This window comes from Cryptomeria japonica, chromosome 8, assembly GCF_030272615.1.
Source record: "Cryptomeria japonica chromosome 8, Sugi_1.0, whole genome shotgun sequence".
NCBI classification, from domain to species: domain Eukaryota; kingdom Viridiplantae; phylum Streptophyta; class Pinopsida; order Cupressales; family Cupressaceae; genus Cryptomeria; species Cryptomeria japonica.
In genome coordinates, this window is record NC_081412.1 from 446,702,301 (window position 1) to 446,721,508 (window position 19,208).

Genomic DNA, 19,208 nt, shown 5'->3' on the forward strand with positions numbered 1-19,208 from the left:
CATATGAAGTGAAGCTACCGGATAGTCTAAATATTTCACCTATATTCAACATTACAGATCTTCATGAGTACCATGAACCAAAATTCAGTGAGGACAGTATTGCAGACTTGGAGAAACAATTTCCCCAGAAAGAACCAGATCAGATTGAAGAGATTTTGGACAGTAGGATCGGGCGTAGTACCCGAAGCGGTCAGTACAAAGAATACCTTGTGATTAGAAGAACAGACCAATGGAAGACTCATCTTGGATTTCTCAGGCAGAGGTGGACCGCCTTGGTTTTCCTCTGACCCCAACAAAGTGAGAGGCTCACTTTCTATTAACCCCAAATGTCTGATGCAGGAGCATCCTCGGTTCATAGCAATCTTGCATCAACCAAAAACATTTTCTTTCTTGTTATAGTTACAGTTTTCCTTTCTGTGTGTCCCAGTGTTGGCACATCGGTTGCCTGTGGAGTTGGATTCTTCTCGAAGACCTGATCACCCTGCTTGCTTTCTAACCGCATCTCATTCGGATCACTTTCCAGCAAGATATCGCTACCGGTTTTCCTTGACAATTTCTGGTTACCGATTGCCTGAGACCTATTTTGGTGATCTACTGGAACCCATTTTGATGCTTGCGGAGCCTTGGACATTGATCTCGATGTTTCTTGACGTGTGGTCGACCTTCTACGTTTCATCGTTTGGGATTTTCCGGAGGCCGACCTCTTTCACTTCTGCACGTTTGGGTTTTTGATCCTTTTGGGCCGACCTAATCCTTTGGATCAATATATATTTGTAATCATGTTTTGCATTATGGATAATCAATTCAGAGAGATAAGGAGTATTAGATAGATAGTGCTTAGAAGATAGATCATTCGATTCAAGGTCCCTATGAGACCTATTCTACCAGGCCTGTGTGCCGGTAATGCTATAACCCGGTTGATGCCAGTTGGATGTAATTGACTTTTCATGCAATAAAACAATTTGTTCTGCATTTGCCTCCATCATATCTGTGTGTTTCTGTTGTGTTAACTCTTGCTGACTGGTTTGGACTGATCTCCTTGAGGTCCCTCCTCGCCGGTGACTGCTTCACTTAAAGCCTAAAGTATGTTTCATGCTGTATTTTCTGTTGCACCTCCATATGTTTCATGCTGTATTTTCTGTTGCACCTCCATCAATGGAGTACATGCATGGACATAATGCAAACCTACAGATTCAGCTGTGCAGCAAGGAAAGATCCCAATTCTTGGCCTATACTACAACTTAATGTTTGTTGATGGCTTAAGATACATATGTGAGTGGAGGAAAGAACAAACAAACAAAAACTCCTTGGCTGTTTTTAGCTAAGCCCTATAGTCTAGGGCTCTGTAAGGGCACTATTCTCAGTGGTTAGGATGAGCACTCAAGTGCTACTCAAATTTTCAGATCTTGTGAAAAGACTATCGCAAATCCAATCAGGTATTTAAGAGACAATCTCACAAATCCCAATCAGGTATTTAAGAGACAATCTAGGGACCATCAACTTTACCTAGCTCTAATAAATATTTATTTCTCCTGACGCTTGTGGATTTTTAATTTCAAGTGGAATCAGCTTGAGGAATGTCTTAGCCGAGTTTGGGAAAACTCCTAGTCACAAAACTAGTTTCTCAAAATTAGGATTAAATATTGTCTGGATAAGTTGATGCACCTTAACCAAGTAAAAATAAGAGGGTGAGTTCAACATGAAAAACATGGAGGTTACCATTCTCAAAGGCTATATTCAAAGATAATACTGAATACTGAGGCATACCACATTTTATGTACCAATTAGATTCTCCAAGAGCCACAGATCATTTAAGGAGTGCAAGACAAATATATTGTTGCTCATTTTTGCTGGAAGCAAGCTTAACAATCATTTTTCTATAATGAAATATCGAAACTCATTATACCTCCACGATAATAATTGTGAGGTACTGGATGGGTAAAAATTCCCATTTCTTTATGGGCATTTGATCTGGAAAGATCTACATTTTCTTTCCAGAGAAAACTGTTATTAAATTATGCTTTTACAGGTAAATATAATGCACTAAAGCATATATAAATAGCATTCTGTAAGAGAATTATATCCCTCTTCCAATAAAAATGTCCGAGTTTTGTACAATGCGCACCACTTGCCATTTTTATTTTAGAAAAAATAAGAATTCAATATCTGGTGAACTATTGTATGTCTTCCATGAATTCGCGATTTGCATTCCTAATCTTCTCAAGTTCATTCGTACCTGCTTGGATGAGAGCCTTTGCTGTATCAAATGTAGTGAGACGAATGCTGCCAAATATATCATAATAGGATCCAGGTTAGGAGAGGAAAAAGAGGTTGTCTTTAATTTAGTCAGCAATTAAAACAAAGATATTGGAATTTGTCTTCCAGTATACCTGCTATTTGGTAGATTTTTCAGAGCATTGGGTACAAAACCCCTGTACATTCCAATAACACCATCCCGTGCAATAATACCTAGGAAACATAAGAAAGTAAGCAAAAATGTCAAAGGATTTCACCTATTTTAAGCTCTAGACATAAAACAATCAAAAGGAAAGGCCAAATACATATTAACCATCAATACTTTTAATTTTATGTTTTGACTAATTGTTAAACAATTATAAATAGAACAATTCTCCAGAATGCGGATAGGAAAATAACTGCATATCTGTAGTGTTTTCAAAATTCTTAGGTGTCAAAGTCTATGTTCCATGGCATTTCTAGGACAGGTACAGCAAGGGACACTAGGACGCATTTTGGGTACAGCAGTCCAGTAGGTTATTTTTTGGGGACAGCAAGGAATGGCAGTATATAGCATGGAAGCAAAAATTGTTTGGCAAAAGAAAAGTATAAATTTGTTTGAATCTGGATTTAAACTGGAAAAAGTGGGATTAGAAAAAATCCTATATTATTATATTGGGATAATATAATTATTATATTATATTAATATGTTATAGTTATATTATGACAATTAATTATAATATATTATTATATTAAAATATTATATATTATTATTTATATTAATTTATTATAATTATACATAGTTGCAAGGAGACACCCCCTAGGATGCACCTTGAGGACTGGGACGTGGAGACGTCTTAGAATCTTGGAAATGAACATATTTGATTCTGTTTTGTGATACTAATATTTTCGGTACCACTACCAATCTCTTGACAACCTTGTAATTATATTATATTAATAAATTATAATATTGTTATATATAAGCAAAAATCGGTATGCAGTTTTCAAATACCTATACGCCCTTTTCACAAACCATCGTCAATCAAAATAGACTCCTCTAAAGCGAATAGTCAATTTGGGTTCGGGAGACTTCAAACTATGGGGTGATTTATCCCCTCATAATGTAATAGCTAGCATATTTAGTCTCCACTCATTTAAGGAATTTGTAGTCAACAACTATTGATGGGTGTTTTATGACCACACCCTAAGTCACAAGGTTCGAATTCGAATTCGAATTTGACAGCCATGAAAATCGGATGAAATTCGACAAGGGAAAAATTCAAAAAAAAATTTGGATAAAATTCACCTTCTATAATTTTGTTTATTTTTAAATATATGCATACTTCTAATAAATTATCAGAATAGCTACCCTTGTTGGAGAAAATCCGAGGGCGACCCAGCAGTTGCAGACACCCATGACCCAATAGATACAAAGCATATACAAAGAATACCCATGACCAGCTGAGTTGTGTTTAGAGACGGATAGCAGTGCTTTATAGAGGAAATTCGATTAAATTCGATTTTTTTTATAGAAGTTTGAAATTCGATTAAATTCGAACCTCATCCATGAAAATCGCCGTATCCTGTGACTTAGACCACGCCAACACAAAATAAAGTGACGGTTAATGATTGGGAATTTGTAGTCAACAACTATTGATGGGAATTCTACTCTACTTCTAAGAATTCAAGAGACGGTGAATGATTGGGTGAAATCAAACCACACTTAGGTTCGCCAAAAGAAACAACTAGACAAAGTGGGTGCAATCTTCAAAGGTTGTGCTTATTATTTTCATACCTTAAATAAATGCCATTAGAATGAATGATATTTATTTGAGGGTAGAAGTTAAACATACAAAAAACAAGATCAGTTAACCTTGCACAATGAAAAGAAATCATTTATTCATCAAAGATATGAGCAAAGGGATTTCACTAGTAATCAACACTATCAGATCTTTCATTCACTAAACAACTTTGAAATAAATAAATTCTACTTTACTTTGAAGGATAGGAAACCATGCAACTTCAAGATAACGCAAATATTCACCAACGAACCAATGAATGAATTATTATTATCTTGATAGTATCTTAGAAAAAATTTCACAATGTCTCTCCCTATTACAAATGAGGGGGGTAAATCCCTTTATATAGGCTTTCAAAAGGCAATGAGAGAAAACCCTAATTAGGGTTTCAAAGTAAATGACCACCTTTTATGCAAAAAGAACTAGAGTAAGGAACCAATAATTCGATGCCAACTAAGTAACAAACAACTCATCATCTAGAAGTCTTTGATCTCTCTCTTTGTTGGCAAATTCAATGAACCTAGACATCACTATCTCGAGTTCATCTACGGAGACACATGGCGCAATCTCATGCTTGTACTCCATGACTGTTGTATCCTTTTCACACTGGCTGAGAGTCTTCTCCCATGCTGGCTTGAGGACTTGAATCTTGTTCATGAAACTGATGAATATGGAAATGTCATCCAAGCGACTCTCCGAGAAAGAACTCATGTCAATAAAAAGGTGTTCCTTAACCTTGCTCTTCAATTTATCAGTAGTCATCTCCTTATCTCCCATTTCCTCCATAAACAATGCCTTTGTTGAGCAGAGGATTTCCATTTGAATTTCATTGAGTATCCTCCTTAGCCATGTTGATTCTTCATTTGATTTCTCGAAGGCTTCCTTTCCTGATATCACTGTGCAGTACCATTTGGAGAAGTCATATGCTTCTTTTTCCCTAATCACTCCTCCTTCCATCAATGTGTCTCGAGGAATATCCATCAATGCTCCTAGGCGTGGAATAGTCTTGTCTTGGTAGATATGAGTCTCTTCCCAAGCGTGATCAATGTCCTGGATTAAACTAAGGATGGCCAAAATTATGTTATACATCTGCACTAAGTCTTCAATGAATGTATCCGTCTCTTTGTGAACTTTCTTCAACCATTCTTTAGTTCCCTGAGCAATCACCTTTATTTCTTCAAGGCCTTCAATTGACTCCCTTGGAAGGGCGGTGGGTGGAACAAATGTCTCATCTTCCTATCCAACTGGCTTCATTAGGCATTGCACATATCTACCTAAGGCTTTATGGTTAGTCTTCAGCTTCTTGTACTTTTCTTCCAATTTCCTAATTTGATCTTTCAATGCTTGAGTGGAATCATCAAAATCCTCAATGGCTTGGGTTCTTGAAGTAGGTCCTAAATCAATATCTGTTACATCATACTCTCCTAGAGTGATCTCATCCCTCGTCTTATCTACTCTAGGAATGGCAACATGTAAAATTATTGATCCTGATTTTCCTCTTATCATCCAAAAGAACTTCTTGGTTGTCTTCTTTTCTTCTAGCTTGTTTATCCGACTAAGGAGTTCTTCCAATTCTATCGCCGGATCACCATCCTCTTCTGGATCTTTTCTCATTCAGTCCTTTAGCCACATTGGTACTTTTGACGACTAACTATGCACTTCCATTTGTTCATGCTAACCTGGCAAAGTTTCATCCTCAAGAAAATCCTTGCTGGGAAGGGGAAAATTGGGGTCCCCCAAGCCTTCCAATTCCGTTGTCATATCATGCTGATCAAACAAATCCATGATGTTCAAATCATTATCCTGACGGTATTCCTGTTCAACGTTTTCTTGGTGGGGAGGTTCCATGGAAATATTTACACTCTGCTTGTCAGGTACATTAGACTCCATCTCCATTTGGCTTTCATTCTTGGGATGAGATATCTTTTCTCCTGTAAATAGGTCCACTTCTTCTATGCTTGGAGAACTGTTTGGAGGTGGCTAAAGTGTCACTGTCTTTTGCTTCTTCGATTTTGGTCGTTTACTTGGTGCATTTTGCTTCTTTGCCTTACTTGAACTTGGACTTTCAGCAATCTCCTTGCCTTTCCTTTGACTATTATCTTCCGATTGGCCCCGTTCATGCTCATCTGTATCATCCTACGTTTCCTCAGTAATTCCATCCTAAGTGGATCGTGATTCAAGATCACCCATCAAATCATATATCAATTGGATACCTAGGGCTTGGAATCTACTAACCTGCCTATCAATCCAGATCTTGGTTCTTTTAGTCACTTGTCTTGTCAAAGCGTCAAGATTGGATATCTCTAGATTGGTCCAATTTGGTGGAAAAATAAGCTTGTTCTTTTTCCTCCTCAATGTTTGGTGGGTGCACTCTATTTTCATCCTCTCCTAACTAATCAAGCACTAAGAAGAGTTCACACGTTCGCACTAGCTTCAGCAGCAGTCTCAAAAACATTCTTTTTATAATCTCAAAATCATCTTTGGCATTTGCCCAATAATCTTCCAGGTGTGCTCTATGTCGACATCTCCAACCATCTGACATCCTGATCTTGTTATATGGATCAAAGTTTGCCCTTGCTATGTATGTGGTGAGCTCATAGAACTGCAACTCCTCAACTGACTTTTCGTTGGTGAAAGTGACGGACAATCTTCATATGCATCTCCCATGATGAAGGAAAATTATAATCCTTGCTTTTTCTTCTTCTTTTGAATTTTGTCATATATTGTCAACTGTCTTGTTACCTCTAGTAGGATTATTTTATTTGTTGGGTACCTTAGTAGCCGAAGAGTATTGCCATCAAACCCTTGGACTTTGATATACATGAACCTTGGAAATTGGATGAACCATGCACCATACTTTTCCACCAATTTTCTAGCCTCTGAGAATAACCTCTTGTGAAAACCTCCTTGTAGACTCTAAACAATATGCATTGAAAATGCATCATTCACTCTCCTATAATGAATGGTGTTGGTAAATTGTAACTGAGGAAAGCATTCATATACTTTGAACTTTCCTTCACCTTGTCCAATTGATCCCTGGCATATGAGTCCATCATACTTTTGAATTCTGGTGATCAAGTAGACTAAGTATGAACTCATGTAGAAAGAACGAGTTTGCTCCAAGTTCCTTGGCTGCTCATCCAAGTTGTCACTTATCAATCTGGACCAGTCTATAGCTCTAATTCCCCGTATAACTTTTGCAATGTAGAAGAATATCCAAGGTTCATAGGCATAGGCATGTTGACTTCCCATGAGTCTGTTCATAAAGACCACCAAATCATTGTACTCTTGGTTGAAGTCCATTCTGATGAGTTGTTTGGGCAGTTCAGAATGATGAGGCTTAGGCTTCTCCATCCACTTGCAGTTGACAATAGCTACACATTCATCTGCTCCTTCATGATAGAACTTCAATGATTTCTCTTTATTCTTATAGTCCATGGAACAGTATGTGGTTATTCCAAATGCCTCTGAGATGGATCCTGGAGTGAGGTTAGCCAGTAACTTGCCATCAAGAGTTGCAATCCTTCTTCTCTCTGGACTATAGTGTTTCATGCATTCAATGATCAATTCTAAACACTAGATGGAAGGAGGAAATCCAGCTACATGGATGATTTCACTCAAGACCATAGTTCGCGCCAATGCTAAAGGAACTACGCCATCATGCCCAAATATCCTTTACCTAAAATCTTCTACTTTGAACGTCCCGAAGTTGATGTCACCAACATTTTCCCACTTTGACAGAATTTTGGACTCGGGAAAAAATCCTTTCATCTCCTTGTTGATCAGTGCATGTCTGGACTCAGCTACGACCCTGACTTCCGCCATTCAATTTCCTAGAATTCCAAGGATAAATAATGTTAAATTTTTTTCCTTTTTAAACTTGGAAATTTTATCAATCCATTCTATGGTTTAATCTGACGTCACAAGGATTAATGCAATACAAATTCAAAATTCTTGACTACAAGGAAAAATGAGCAAGTCTATAGTGTGGTTTTGGTTGGAATGACTGCATACCTGGAATTCCAAAAAATATAAATAAATAACCTTTCCAAGAAGGAATTCCAAAATTAAAATAATGAAGAAAAAACACCTTGGTCAAATTTGCTCCAAATTACCCTTCTCTCCAAAGTCACCTGCTCTTCTGGCTGTGAATTTCCAACTTGTGAGGTTAAAATGAATTACCAACTTACCTTTATAGGTAATTTTGCCTCTTGAATTCACACCTCTTCACCTTATTGGTCAACCAAAGGAGAAGACAATCAATTTCATTTAGGGTTAATCAATTTTGTTCAAAAAAAACTAATTAATTTTCTCCATGTGTGGACCCCATGCCCCAAAATCATTAAAATATTAATTATTTATTGCCCCACGTTTCATATCTTCCTAGGGTGGGTTTTAGGCATGGTGAAGGATTTTTGTTCTTGTGGAAAATTCCTCGAAGGAGGAGAATTTGCATTCCTAGGCGCAATTTGATGCTTGTGGAGGATTTTTCCATTTCGATAAATTCCTCCGTCATTAGAATTTTATCCTCATGGATGCAGTTTAGCTTGGAGGACGGATTTTTCTTCTACACTTATCCCTTTTAAACCCTGCATTTCATCTTCGTACTACCCGACTTGAATCTAGATACTTGCTCCATTTACAGTCAATGTTCACATGTTTGCTAAAAATAGCAACTACTAAAAATAGAAAGTTTGTCCTAATGCAAAAATAGGCCAATTGGAGATGTAGTGAAATTTGCTGAAAATAGGAAGTTTGTCCAAATGCAAAATTAGGCCAATTGGAGACAGTGAAATTTGCTAAAAAAATAGAATTTCTAAAAATAGACACTGCTAAAAATAGAAAGTTCATGAAAAGCACTCAAATTTCACTAGTAAGCCTTTTTCAAAAAACTTCCCTTAGACGAATTTCACCTTCCTAAACACTTTTGATCACACGCCTCTTCTTTCAGAACTAGTAGGACAGAAACCCTAAAATTGATGATGTTCTAGTCTTGATGATGTTTAGTTTATTTGCATTCCCCTTTAACACTTGAAATTGTGAGAGACACAAAGATACTGCCAAAAGACCTAGAGCAAACGATCAGGTGAGTGAAAATGAGGGGGTCCCCATCTACAATAGGGCAATGTGTGAAAAGGTCACAACACGTACAATGTCTTTTGTTATGTTCAATAATATTGGTAATCCGACAATGTATTAATTGTTTGTATTAAGTTGTTTGTCACTCTCGAGTAGTTATAAGCGTTGGTTGGTTGACGATTGTGTTCCTCTTGGCAACCATAATCCTTGGCTGAACATATCTAGACTTCTTCTTTGTAATAAATCATGTGCAAATAAAGATATATTTTACTCATGTATCTGATATGCATTGTCATCTTATTTATTACTTCTTGTATTTAATTTATCAGATATAGCTATAAACATTTGTCGTTGTTGCCTTAAAAGAAATTGGGTCAAATTTGAGTGGTTCATGCCCTAAGATCCCAATAAAGGTGAGAAGAGGCCATAAGGTGGTCAAGACCAAGCAATCGAGCAATCTGTAAGGATTGTAGAACAAAGAAGATTACGAGATACATTTGAGGAAAATCCAAGGATGATCAGGCAATCTATCCATACAGTCAACATTGGACAAGTAGTACAAAGAGGGAAATCCTGAACTCACACACATATTTCGCCATCTATCCATCTTAGGGGAACCGAGAACTAGAGGATCAAAACTGCAAACCACCAAACAGTGGGAGCATAGGAACAAATCAAAGCTTGAAAGTACCCCAAGTGTTGGATAAGCCAGAGGCGAACATGTACAAGACACGTGTATTGTCGAGAGTGCAAGGAAAGCATCGAAAAATAGCGGTCAAAACAGTTCACCCAAGTGCGACCACACAAGGGAGTAAGCAAGCGAGAAATATGGTGGCTCCTCTGGCAAGTTCGAATGTGGATCAACAGTAATTGTCAAAGAAGGGGAATGGGTCAGAAGATCCTACGAGGCACTGCAAGATGTCTGAGACTATATGGATAGCAAGCGGTTAGATGGATAAAAGACTATTGGCTAAGAGCGTTCCTAGCAACACTACAGGGTGTAGCCATTGCGTGGTTTACAAAACTTGAGAATGAAACCACAGTCTCTTGTGATGCATTGAAGAAGGCATTTGAGGCAAAGTTTAAAATGCTACAGGATGACAATGAGATCATCACTGAAATTTACAACACCAAACAAGGGAAACATGAGAATGTACTAAATTACAATCATAGGCTCAAGGAATTGTTGGTAATATTAGAGAACCAATCAGTCAGCGGATTGAAGAAGCATTGGTTCATCGAGGGTTTGATCCCTTCGTTGAGAAAGAAAATGAAAGTGGTAGCTCCATCATCGTACAATGATGCATATAATCGAGTGATGGACATGGAGAGCGAATCTAAAACATCCTCTCATGGAAAAAGGAAGTCAAACAACAACAAGAGCACTGAAGGTAGTAGCAATGAAGAATCCAAAATGGATCAAGCCCTACAACAGAATATGATGAGAATGATGAAAAAATTGAAGGCAGAGAAAGGAACCAATAAAGAAACTAATGAACTATGGTGTACTGAGTGCAAAATTGAGGGGCACATGAAAGGTAATTGTCCTAGAAATATGTTTTGTGAGATTTTCCAAGTGATGGGTCATTCAATAAAGGAGTGTCCATACAATTTGAAGACTAGAAGTACACAAGTACTCTTCACACACGGAGAGTCCACTCCATCAAAACCACAAAATGCATTGTCAGGCGGTTATTGAAATCAACAAGGAGGGCAAAATCAAATACAGTAAGACTCCAAAAGACGTCCTATCATACAATGTCGACAATGTAGCAGATGGGGACACTTTGCAACAGACTGCCAAGATAAGAAAGACAACGTACACTTATTGTGCAAATGGTGTGGACTAGGGAATCATGAAGAGACCAACTCTCCGAAGCAAAAAGGGGTGAATATGTTGGCCGTGGAGGATTTGAATGAGGAAGTCTTGCCAATCACCAGGCTACAAACAAGGAAGACAATGTACCCAGATCCCCATATGGAGGAGAGACACCAAGAAGCCAAAGCCGACATAAAACCGACAATGGCAAATGAGAGAACCTTCAATAAAGTTGTAGTACTCCACTACGATCAAAGTCTAAGAAGAATATAGTACGACAAGTGCTACAAATGATAATACCTGTAAAGGTAACAAACCTTCTACAAATTATGCCACAATTAAATATGGCAATCACTAATATAGTCAGTGACAACACAGTCGGCCAGAACAATGTTAGCCACAAGAGGAACCGACAGTGAAACCATCATCTTAAGGTAACCAGGCCATTGATCCCATGGTGTTAAAGGTGAGCATTGGGAGGAAGTCATTCATCGTCGAGATGGAAATAATGGGTTAGAAGCTGACAAACACCATCCTCAATGAAGGCTCAAAAGTAAATGTACTACCAAAAGACACTAGGAAATTTCTTGGAAAGCCAACACTCTGGCCGCCAACCATCCACTTAGTTGGTGCCAAACAACATGGCATTAAGCCGTTGGGAACACTCATGGCACAAAAGGTAATGACTAGGATAGTACTTTTTCTTGGACTTCATAGTCATCCCATTGCACAAGAAAGCAAAAGATGCACTCCTCAGGAGGGGATGGTTGATTATTGCCAAGGCGAATCATAATTGGAAGGGGAACACACTCTTGATTGAGAGTGAAGGGAGGAAGTACACCATTGACCTAAGAAATCAAGCGGTGAGCAAGGAATTGGCATCCTCTGAATCAAAATCTGAAGAAGAAGAGTCGAGTATGGATGAAGAAAGGAAAAGCATGGAACCCAATAATGAAGGGGTACTTGGGCTGGAAGACTGTTCTAAAGATGAGACAAGTTCCCTGGATGGACTATTTCACTCGCAAATGGAGGACTATGAGATAGTTTTGTCAATTTGTAATTTCCTTGAAGCCATAATTCTCTGTGAAGAATAGCCAATGGAAGCATGTAAGTTATGGACAATACATCTATGACCATACGAAGATGGAAAATGAGAAAAAGCAAAATATAATGGAGTCAACAAAAATTAAAAAATTTAAAGGGGAGCCAGCGAGTGAAAAATTTTAAAGGAGTCGTTAAAATATTAGAGTCAGATGACATAATAAACTGCAAAGGCTCGAGAAGATCAATTATTGGAGAGGTTGAACTAAAAATTATAAAAGGTGAAGGGAGAATAAAAAAGCGCAAGAAAATAAAAAAATTGAAGTGGAATATTAAAAAATTAAAAAGAGTAAAGATATTTTCTTACTTTCCGCCACTTTATATTCCACGCCGTCGTCCACATAGTAATTTTCATTCTCGACGAGAGTATGGTTCTTCTTTTTGGCAAAGGCATCATAATTCATTATTGGCAAAGACAACTAGCATAGTATAGGTTCCTTGTTTCAATGTATGGACTCTATCCGTACAGACTCCATTCCACATCGTACGACAACATACTCCTTGGCAGAGTGTAGGGCTTGGCAGGACGAGCTTCATGGTACAACAGTTTGCATTGATAGAGCTTCATCCTTCCGTACGATATCACCAAAATTTGGAAATGTGACTCGACTCATCCATACGGAAATTGCATAAATTCATTGTACAACCTTTCCAATATACAACCGTATAGTTACTTGGTCAGGTATGGCAACAACAATCCTTTTGGAACCTTTCTACACATCCCATACGATACCTTTATGCACATCCAATACGACACCTTTTGGCACTCCCCATAAGGCCAAGCAAAGTATGACATCATTCTTTCACTTTTTTTACGGCTGAGTAGCGTACGACGGTCACATTGTAGCTTTGTATAGCACATCCTTGCTTTATCCATGCGGCATCCTAAGTTGCCCACCATACGATGACTATTGTTTGGTATTACCATATGACGGTTATTGGTCGTACAACAAACCCCTGCTGCTCTCGTATGGCATTCACATCCTTCATCCATACGGTATCCTTCAACCTGTCTTACGGGAGACTTGGCATCGCTTTTATGTACAAGTTTTGCATCATTATTGGCAAAGTACGACACAACATATTGTACGGATTCTAGGGTAGTTGGCACGACTGGATCATGATTTTGACATGAAATCTATATTTTCTGGCTTCATCGGCATTATTTTTGGCACCTTAAAAAGTCACGAAAATGATATGTGCCATGGAGTTTTGTGTGGTTTTGAAGGTCTTAATTTGGTCTTGACAGTGGGGGCCTCTGCCCCTCGACCCCAACCTATATCCCGACAAGGAGCATGCCTTAAGCACTACCCTGGGACCCCGCCAAAGGCACTACCCCTCGACCCCATTGGGGGTACTGCCCCCAAACCCTTGCAAGGGGCACTACCCCTTGACCTTGCCAAGGGCATTGCCCTTAAACCCCCAGTTGATTTTTCCAATATACTACAAGTTTGAGTTTCCATAGTACAAGTCATTGTCTACAGTCTTGTCATTGGTCTTCCTAAATATTACCTAATGTTTACTCATTCTCTAGAAGACAACTTCGTTTTGAGGGGGTGATGTCAACATACAATGTCTATTGTTATGTTCAATAATATTGGTTATCCGACAATGTATTAATTGTTCGTATTAAGTTGTCTTTCACTCTCGGGTAGTTATAAGCATTGGTTTGTTGACGGTTATGTTCCTCTTGGCAACTGTTGAATTCTTTAAATATAGTGTACATAAAGGGAGTATGATAGAGTTGGATCAACCGTAATCCTTAGCCGACCATCTTTGGTCTTCTCCGTAAAACTTTCATGTGCGAATAAAGATATATTTTACTCCTGTATCTAGTATGCAGTCATATTATTTATTACTTCATGTATTTAATTTATCAAATATAGCAATACACAGAATTCCTTCCTCAAAAAAGTCTTGAAGAGCACAAGTGGTGTGTGGTGGTTGCATACAAACATTTGCATGTCTTTGGCTTTGGTTGCCATCATCTTCACCCAAGCTATCCTCCCAGTGTTCTTCAAAGCACTGGCTGCCAACACCAAGCTATCTTTCCAATATTCTTCAAAGCATCGTTCATATAACACAAGGGATCCAAAAAATAGGTTTGTAAGCACTTTCCACCAACAAACTAACTAAGCTTTTTATCTTAACCTGCACAACACCTAAAGCCCAATCTCCTCTATGGCTTCGTTCAGAAGACAAAATTGAGTGTTTGCATCCTTGCATTACCAAGAATAATCAATAGCTCTAAAAAATATGACGGCTGAGTAGCGTACGACAGTCACATTGTAGCTTTGTATAGCACATCCTTGCTTTATCCATGCGGCACCCTAACTTGCCCACCATACGATGACTATTGTTTGGTATTACCATATGACGGTTATTGGTCGTACAACAGACCCCTGCTGCTCTCGTATGGCATTCACATCCTTCATCCGTACGGTATCCTTCGACTTGTCTTACGGGAGACTTGGCATTGCTTTTATGTACAAGTTTTGCATCATTATTGGCAGAGTACGACACAACATATTGTACGGATTCTAGGGTAGTTGGCACGACTGGATCATGATTTTGACATGAAATCTATATTTTCTGGCTTCATCGGCATTATTTTTGGCACCTTAAAAAGTCACGAAAATGATATGTGCCATGGAGTTTTGTGTGGTTTTGAAGGTCTTAATTTGGTCTTGATAGTGGGTGCCTCTGCCCCTCGACCCCAGCCTCTATCCCGACAAGGAGCATGCCTTAAGCACTACCCTGGGACCCCGCCAAAGGCACTACCCCTTGACCCCATTGGGGGGAACTGCCCCCAAACCCTCGCAAGGGGCACTACCCCTTGACCTTGCCAAGGGCATTGCCCTTAAACCCCCAGTTGATTTTTCCAATATACTACAAGTTTGAGTTTCCATAGTACAAGTCATTGTCTACAGTCTTGTCATTGGTCTTCCTAAATATTACCTAATGTTTACTCATTCTCTAGAAGACAACTTCGTTTTGAGGGGGTGATGTCAACATACAATGTCTATTGTTATGTTCAATAATATTGGTTATCCGACAATGTATTAATTGTTCGTATTAAGTTGTCTTTCACTCTCGGGTAGTTATAAGCATTGGTTTGTTGACGGTTATGTTCCTCTTGGCAACTGTTGAATTCTTTAAATATAGTGTACATAAAGGGAGTATGATAGAGTTGGATCAACCGTAATCCTTAGCTGACCATCTTTGGTCTTCTCTGTAAAAATTTCATGTGCGAATAAAGATATATTTTACTCCTATATCTGGTATGCAGTCATCATATTTATTACTTCATGTATTTAATTTATCAAATATAGCAATAAACAGAATTCCTTCCTCAAAAAAGTCTTGAAGAGCACAAGTGGTGTGTGGTGGTTGCATACAAACATTTGCATGTCTTTGGCTTTGGTTGCCATCATATTCACCCAAGCTATCCTCCCAGTGTTCTTCAAAGCACTGGCTGCCAGCACCAAGCTATCTTTCCAATATTCTTCAAAGCATCATTCATATAACACAAGGGATCCAAAAAATATGTTTGTAAGCACTTTCCACCAACAAACCAGCTAAGCTTTTTATCATAACCTGCACAACACCTAAAGCCCAATCTCCTCTATGGCTTCGTTCAGAAGACAAAATTGAGTGTTTGCATCCTTGCATTACCAAGAATAATCAATAGCTCTAAAAAATATGACCCAACTAAACATGTAACAATAATTTTAATGAAGTAGGTGGAGTAAAATGCAAAGGAAGATTGTCAAGGTTGGGCATTAAAAAGGAGTGGCAGCAACCAGCAAGTCGATAAACTCTAAGTGATTCATGCTCCAGCAAAGGAAATGAAAGATATCAAACTTTGACGCTAAAATCAGGTAGCATAACCATCATAAAATGGCAACAAAGAGGTGGGAAGTGTCTAAAGGAATCATCTTAACTTTGTGAGATAGTGAGATACACCAAAATTGCACTTTTTACATGGCTTAACCATAAAAGAATTGTGATAACAAAGTGGCAATTATCTTACAAAAATGCAAATAGCAGGTTAACTGAAAAGAGAAAAATAACAAAAAAAAATGTCGAACTTTTTGTTTGGCAATTCCAACACAAAATTGTGACTTGAGTAGCAATCTCCTAAGCAAAACATGACCAGCAGTTTGAGTCTAAAAAGATGAAAGAAGGCGTCTAGGAAACCATGACAAGAAGAAATTCCACTTTTTAGTGAATGCTAGCATAAATATGCGACAATGCTCACAAGTCACAAGTGTTATAAAAATATGCCTCAAAGTGAAGAAGTCTTATAAGTTTATAACTTAAGTTTATTATATTTTTCTAGTGGCAATGCCACCAAAGAATTCCACCAAGAGTGGAAAAATAATCATGAAATTATGACCAACAAATAAAATGAAGAAACAAAAAAGCAGTTACACTTTCACACCAGCATTGCCACCTAATAAGCACAAGGAAAGTAATTAGGTGAAGTTACATTCAAAAGCCAAGTTCAAAGTTTTAAAGAAAACTGTCAAAAAGGGATGGCACACCCTTATCTCAATTGGTATAGTTTAAAGCAAGGAGCATATTTGAAGCAACTTAAGTGTTTTATTTCCTATTTACACTGAACACGGATAGGGCTTCCTAAACAGGGCTTTATTGAATACTTTATTATTATTATTTTCTCTTTGAGAGTCTCTTCTAAAGAACTTATAAATGAGTGTTTTGAGCACATAGATTAAAGAATAGATGACAATAGACATATGTTGTAAAAATTATTATTCATCAAGTAGTGGCTTTGTATATTGCTTAGCAATCTATTTTCAATAAGCATGTGATGTTCATTTGCTTACCCATTTCTTGTCAATGCAAATTTACTAGTCTCTAGTTTAGCCAGTAGTCAACATTTGTTGGTGTTAATCCTTCAAAATCTATGTTGCAATCAACTACTAGTCTTTACTTTAACCAATAATAAGTTGTCTTTATTTGTGCTTGAGTAATTATACTTTACTTAAATCTGAAAATCTTGTTGCTGGGTTTGATTGTTGATAATTTAGTGCTTGCATCTAAGGCAAAAACATAGTTAGATATTTAACACAAATCCACACAATGAAATCTTGTACAGTGTGCATACTTGCAAATTCTATTAATTTTAAATTTAGTCAGATCTCATGAAGTTTCCCCTCATATAAGTTTAAGAACAATTCTACGATGTGTTGTTATATTTTTCATTGTTTGGCAACAAACAAATTAAAATACTAACACTAATCAACCAAAAATATTATTAGAACATGAACTAGAAGCCTAGCTCTATGCTCTGCCCATCTCCATTGCCAACCTACAATACTCTCCTCTCTCCCTTTGGTACTCCAAGCCAAGAGTCCTAACCTTAGTTGCTAAGAGGTCCTTCCTCCTTCCAAGGAGGATGCAATGATCTCCTACAAAAGCTTAGGCTCGGCCAACCAGCCCCAATTCAAGGCAGCAATTACACAAGAAAATAACAATCTATAAGGAAGATCTTTAATCATCTCCCCAATATGCTATCCAATCCATTCCTGAACCCAATATTTCATTCCCAAAAACAAATTGCTATTATCTCAAAAAGGAAACCCCACCCAAGGTCTCCTTTTTAATGGAGTAGATGGAATAGTTCTACTATGTGTTGCTCTAGTTTTTATTGTTTGGCAACAAACAAATTAATACGCTAACACTAATCAACCAAAAAAAATTATTTGAATATGAACTAGATAACCTAGCTCTATGCTCTCCCCATCTCCATCACCAACCTACAATACCCTCCTCTCTTCCTTCAGTTTTCCAGCCCAAGAGTCCTCTTAGTCGCTAAGAGGTTCTCCCTCCTTCCAAGGGGAGTGCAATGACCTACAGAAGCTTAGGCTCAACCAACCAGCGCCAAACACACAATTTCAAGGCAGCAATTACACAAGATCAATATCAATCTATAAAGGAAGATCCTAAATTGTCTGTGTGGTATGCTATCCACTCCATTCCTAAACCTAATATTTCACTCCCAAAAGAAAAGTACCATTATCTCAAAAAGGAAACTCCACCCAAGGTCTCCTTTTCAGTGGAGGCGATGGAATATGCATTTCAATGCTCAAAGAAAGAGTCGTGATCTGTAAATTTTTAAGTGCTTTCCTAGGACCAAAATGGATAGGTTTTGGATCCAAGAAAATGAGAAGACAAGCAGATCATTTGATGACGAAGGGTTCCTTTATTGCTGTTTTTGCTTTATAAAGCAAAAAGGATCATAAAGCATGGCGAATTTTGAAATCTCCAAAAATCAGGTCTGTTTATGAAACATTGGAGTTTTTTTATTCAATCCCACTAAAAATCTCCCTTGTATGCTGCCAAATGGGAAAAACTCCTATCAAGAGAATATGAAAAATTATTGCTCAAATAATCAGATAATCTATTGAACGATATACAACCGTATATAAAGAAATTACAAAATGGTGTTCTAAAAAGAACAAACCATTAATCTAAAGCTTAAAAAAGCTTAAAACTAAAAAGCAAACTATGTGTTCTTATAAAAGAAGCAATATTGACTAATGATTAACTAAATGACCATTAATAGAACCACAAAAGAAGGTAACTGACTAAAACAATCAATTATTCTAATACCCTCCCTTAATAGTCATTGTATCAACTAGGTACCTGACAGAAGACACTATAGGTCTTTTGATCATAAATGCAAAGCAAAGAACACTTTGTTGCTACAAAGACCCTCCTGGGATCTACAAAGTGTTAATGACCAAAAATAGCTGACTTTGGATGACTGATGTAACCCTCACACGCGAATTAGAGAACTATCACACGCGAATTACTAAAGCCTGAGATCATGATTTTGAGGAAAAATCAGCAAACCCTTTTGCAGAAGAATACTGAGCACTGTTTGCTCTAGCAACTCCAAAACAGATTGCAAGATACCACGGTTGCAGATGTTCGCCCCAGCAACTCCAGGTGTGGCATGTTGACGTGTTTTTTAGGACAGCGTCTAACACAGAATAAAGTTAACAATGGTCACTTCACTCTCTCTTGATCAAAGTTTAACCGTATGCTAAGATTGCGGAAGTTCAAACAGCTAACTCCAAGGTTCCTTCATGCAATGGACGTGACTCAATTGGTGGATGTGATTGTTGGTAATCCAAGGGGACTTA

At 37.8% G+C, this 19,208-nt stretch overlaps 1 protein-coding gene across 1 annotated transcript in view; it reads right to left on the bottom strand.

Moving 5' to 3' along the window:
- Window positions 1-1,862: 1,862 nt before the first annotated feature.
- Window positions 1,863-19,208, bottom strand: part of LOC131052557 (probable envelope ADP,ATP carrier protein, chloroplastic) — a 163,511-nt gene continuing 146,165 nt past the window's right edge. Inside the window, exons 9-10 of the mRNA XM_057987144.2 lie at window positions 2,391-2,469; window positions 1,863-2,283 (exon numbers count right to left, since the gene is read on the bottom strand). Coding sequence (XP_057843127.2) covers window positions 2,175-2,283; window positions 2,391-2,469 — 188 coding nt within the window. The 3' untranslated portion in view covers window positions 1,863-2,174. The remainder of the gene's footprint in view (window positions 2,284-2,390; window positions 2,470-19,208) is intronic.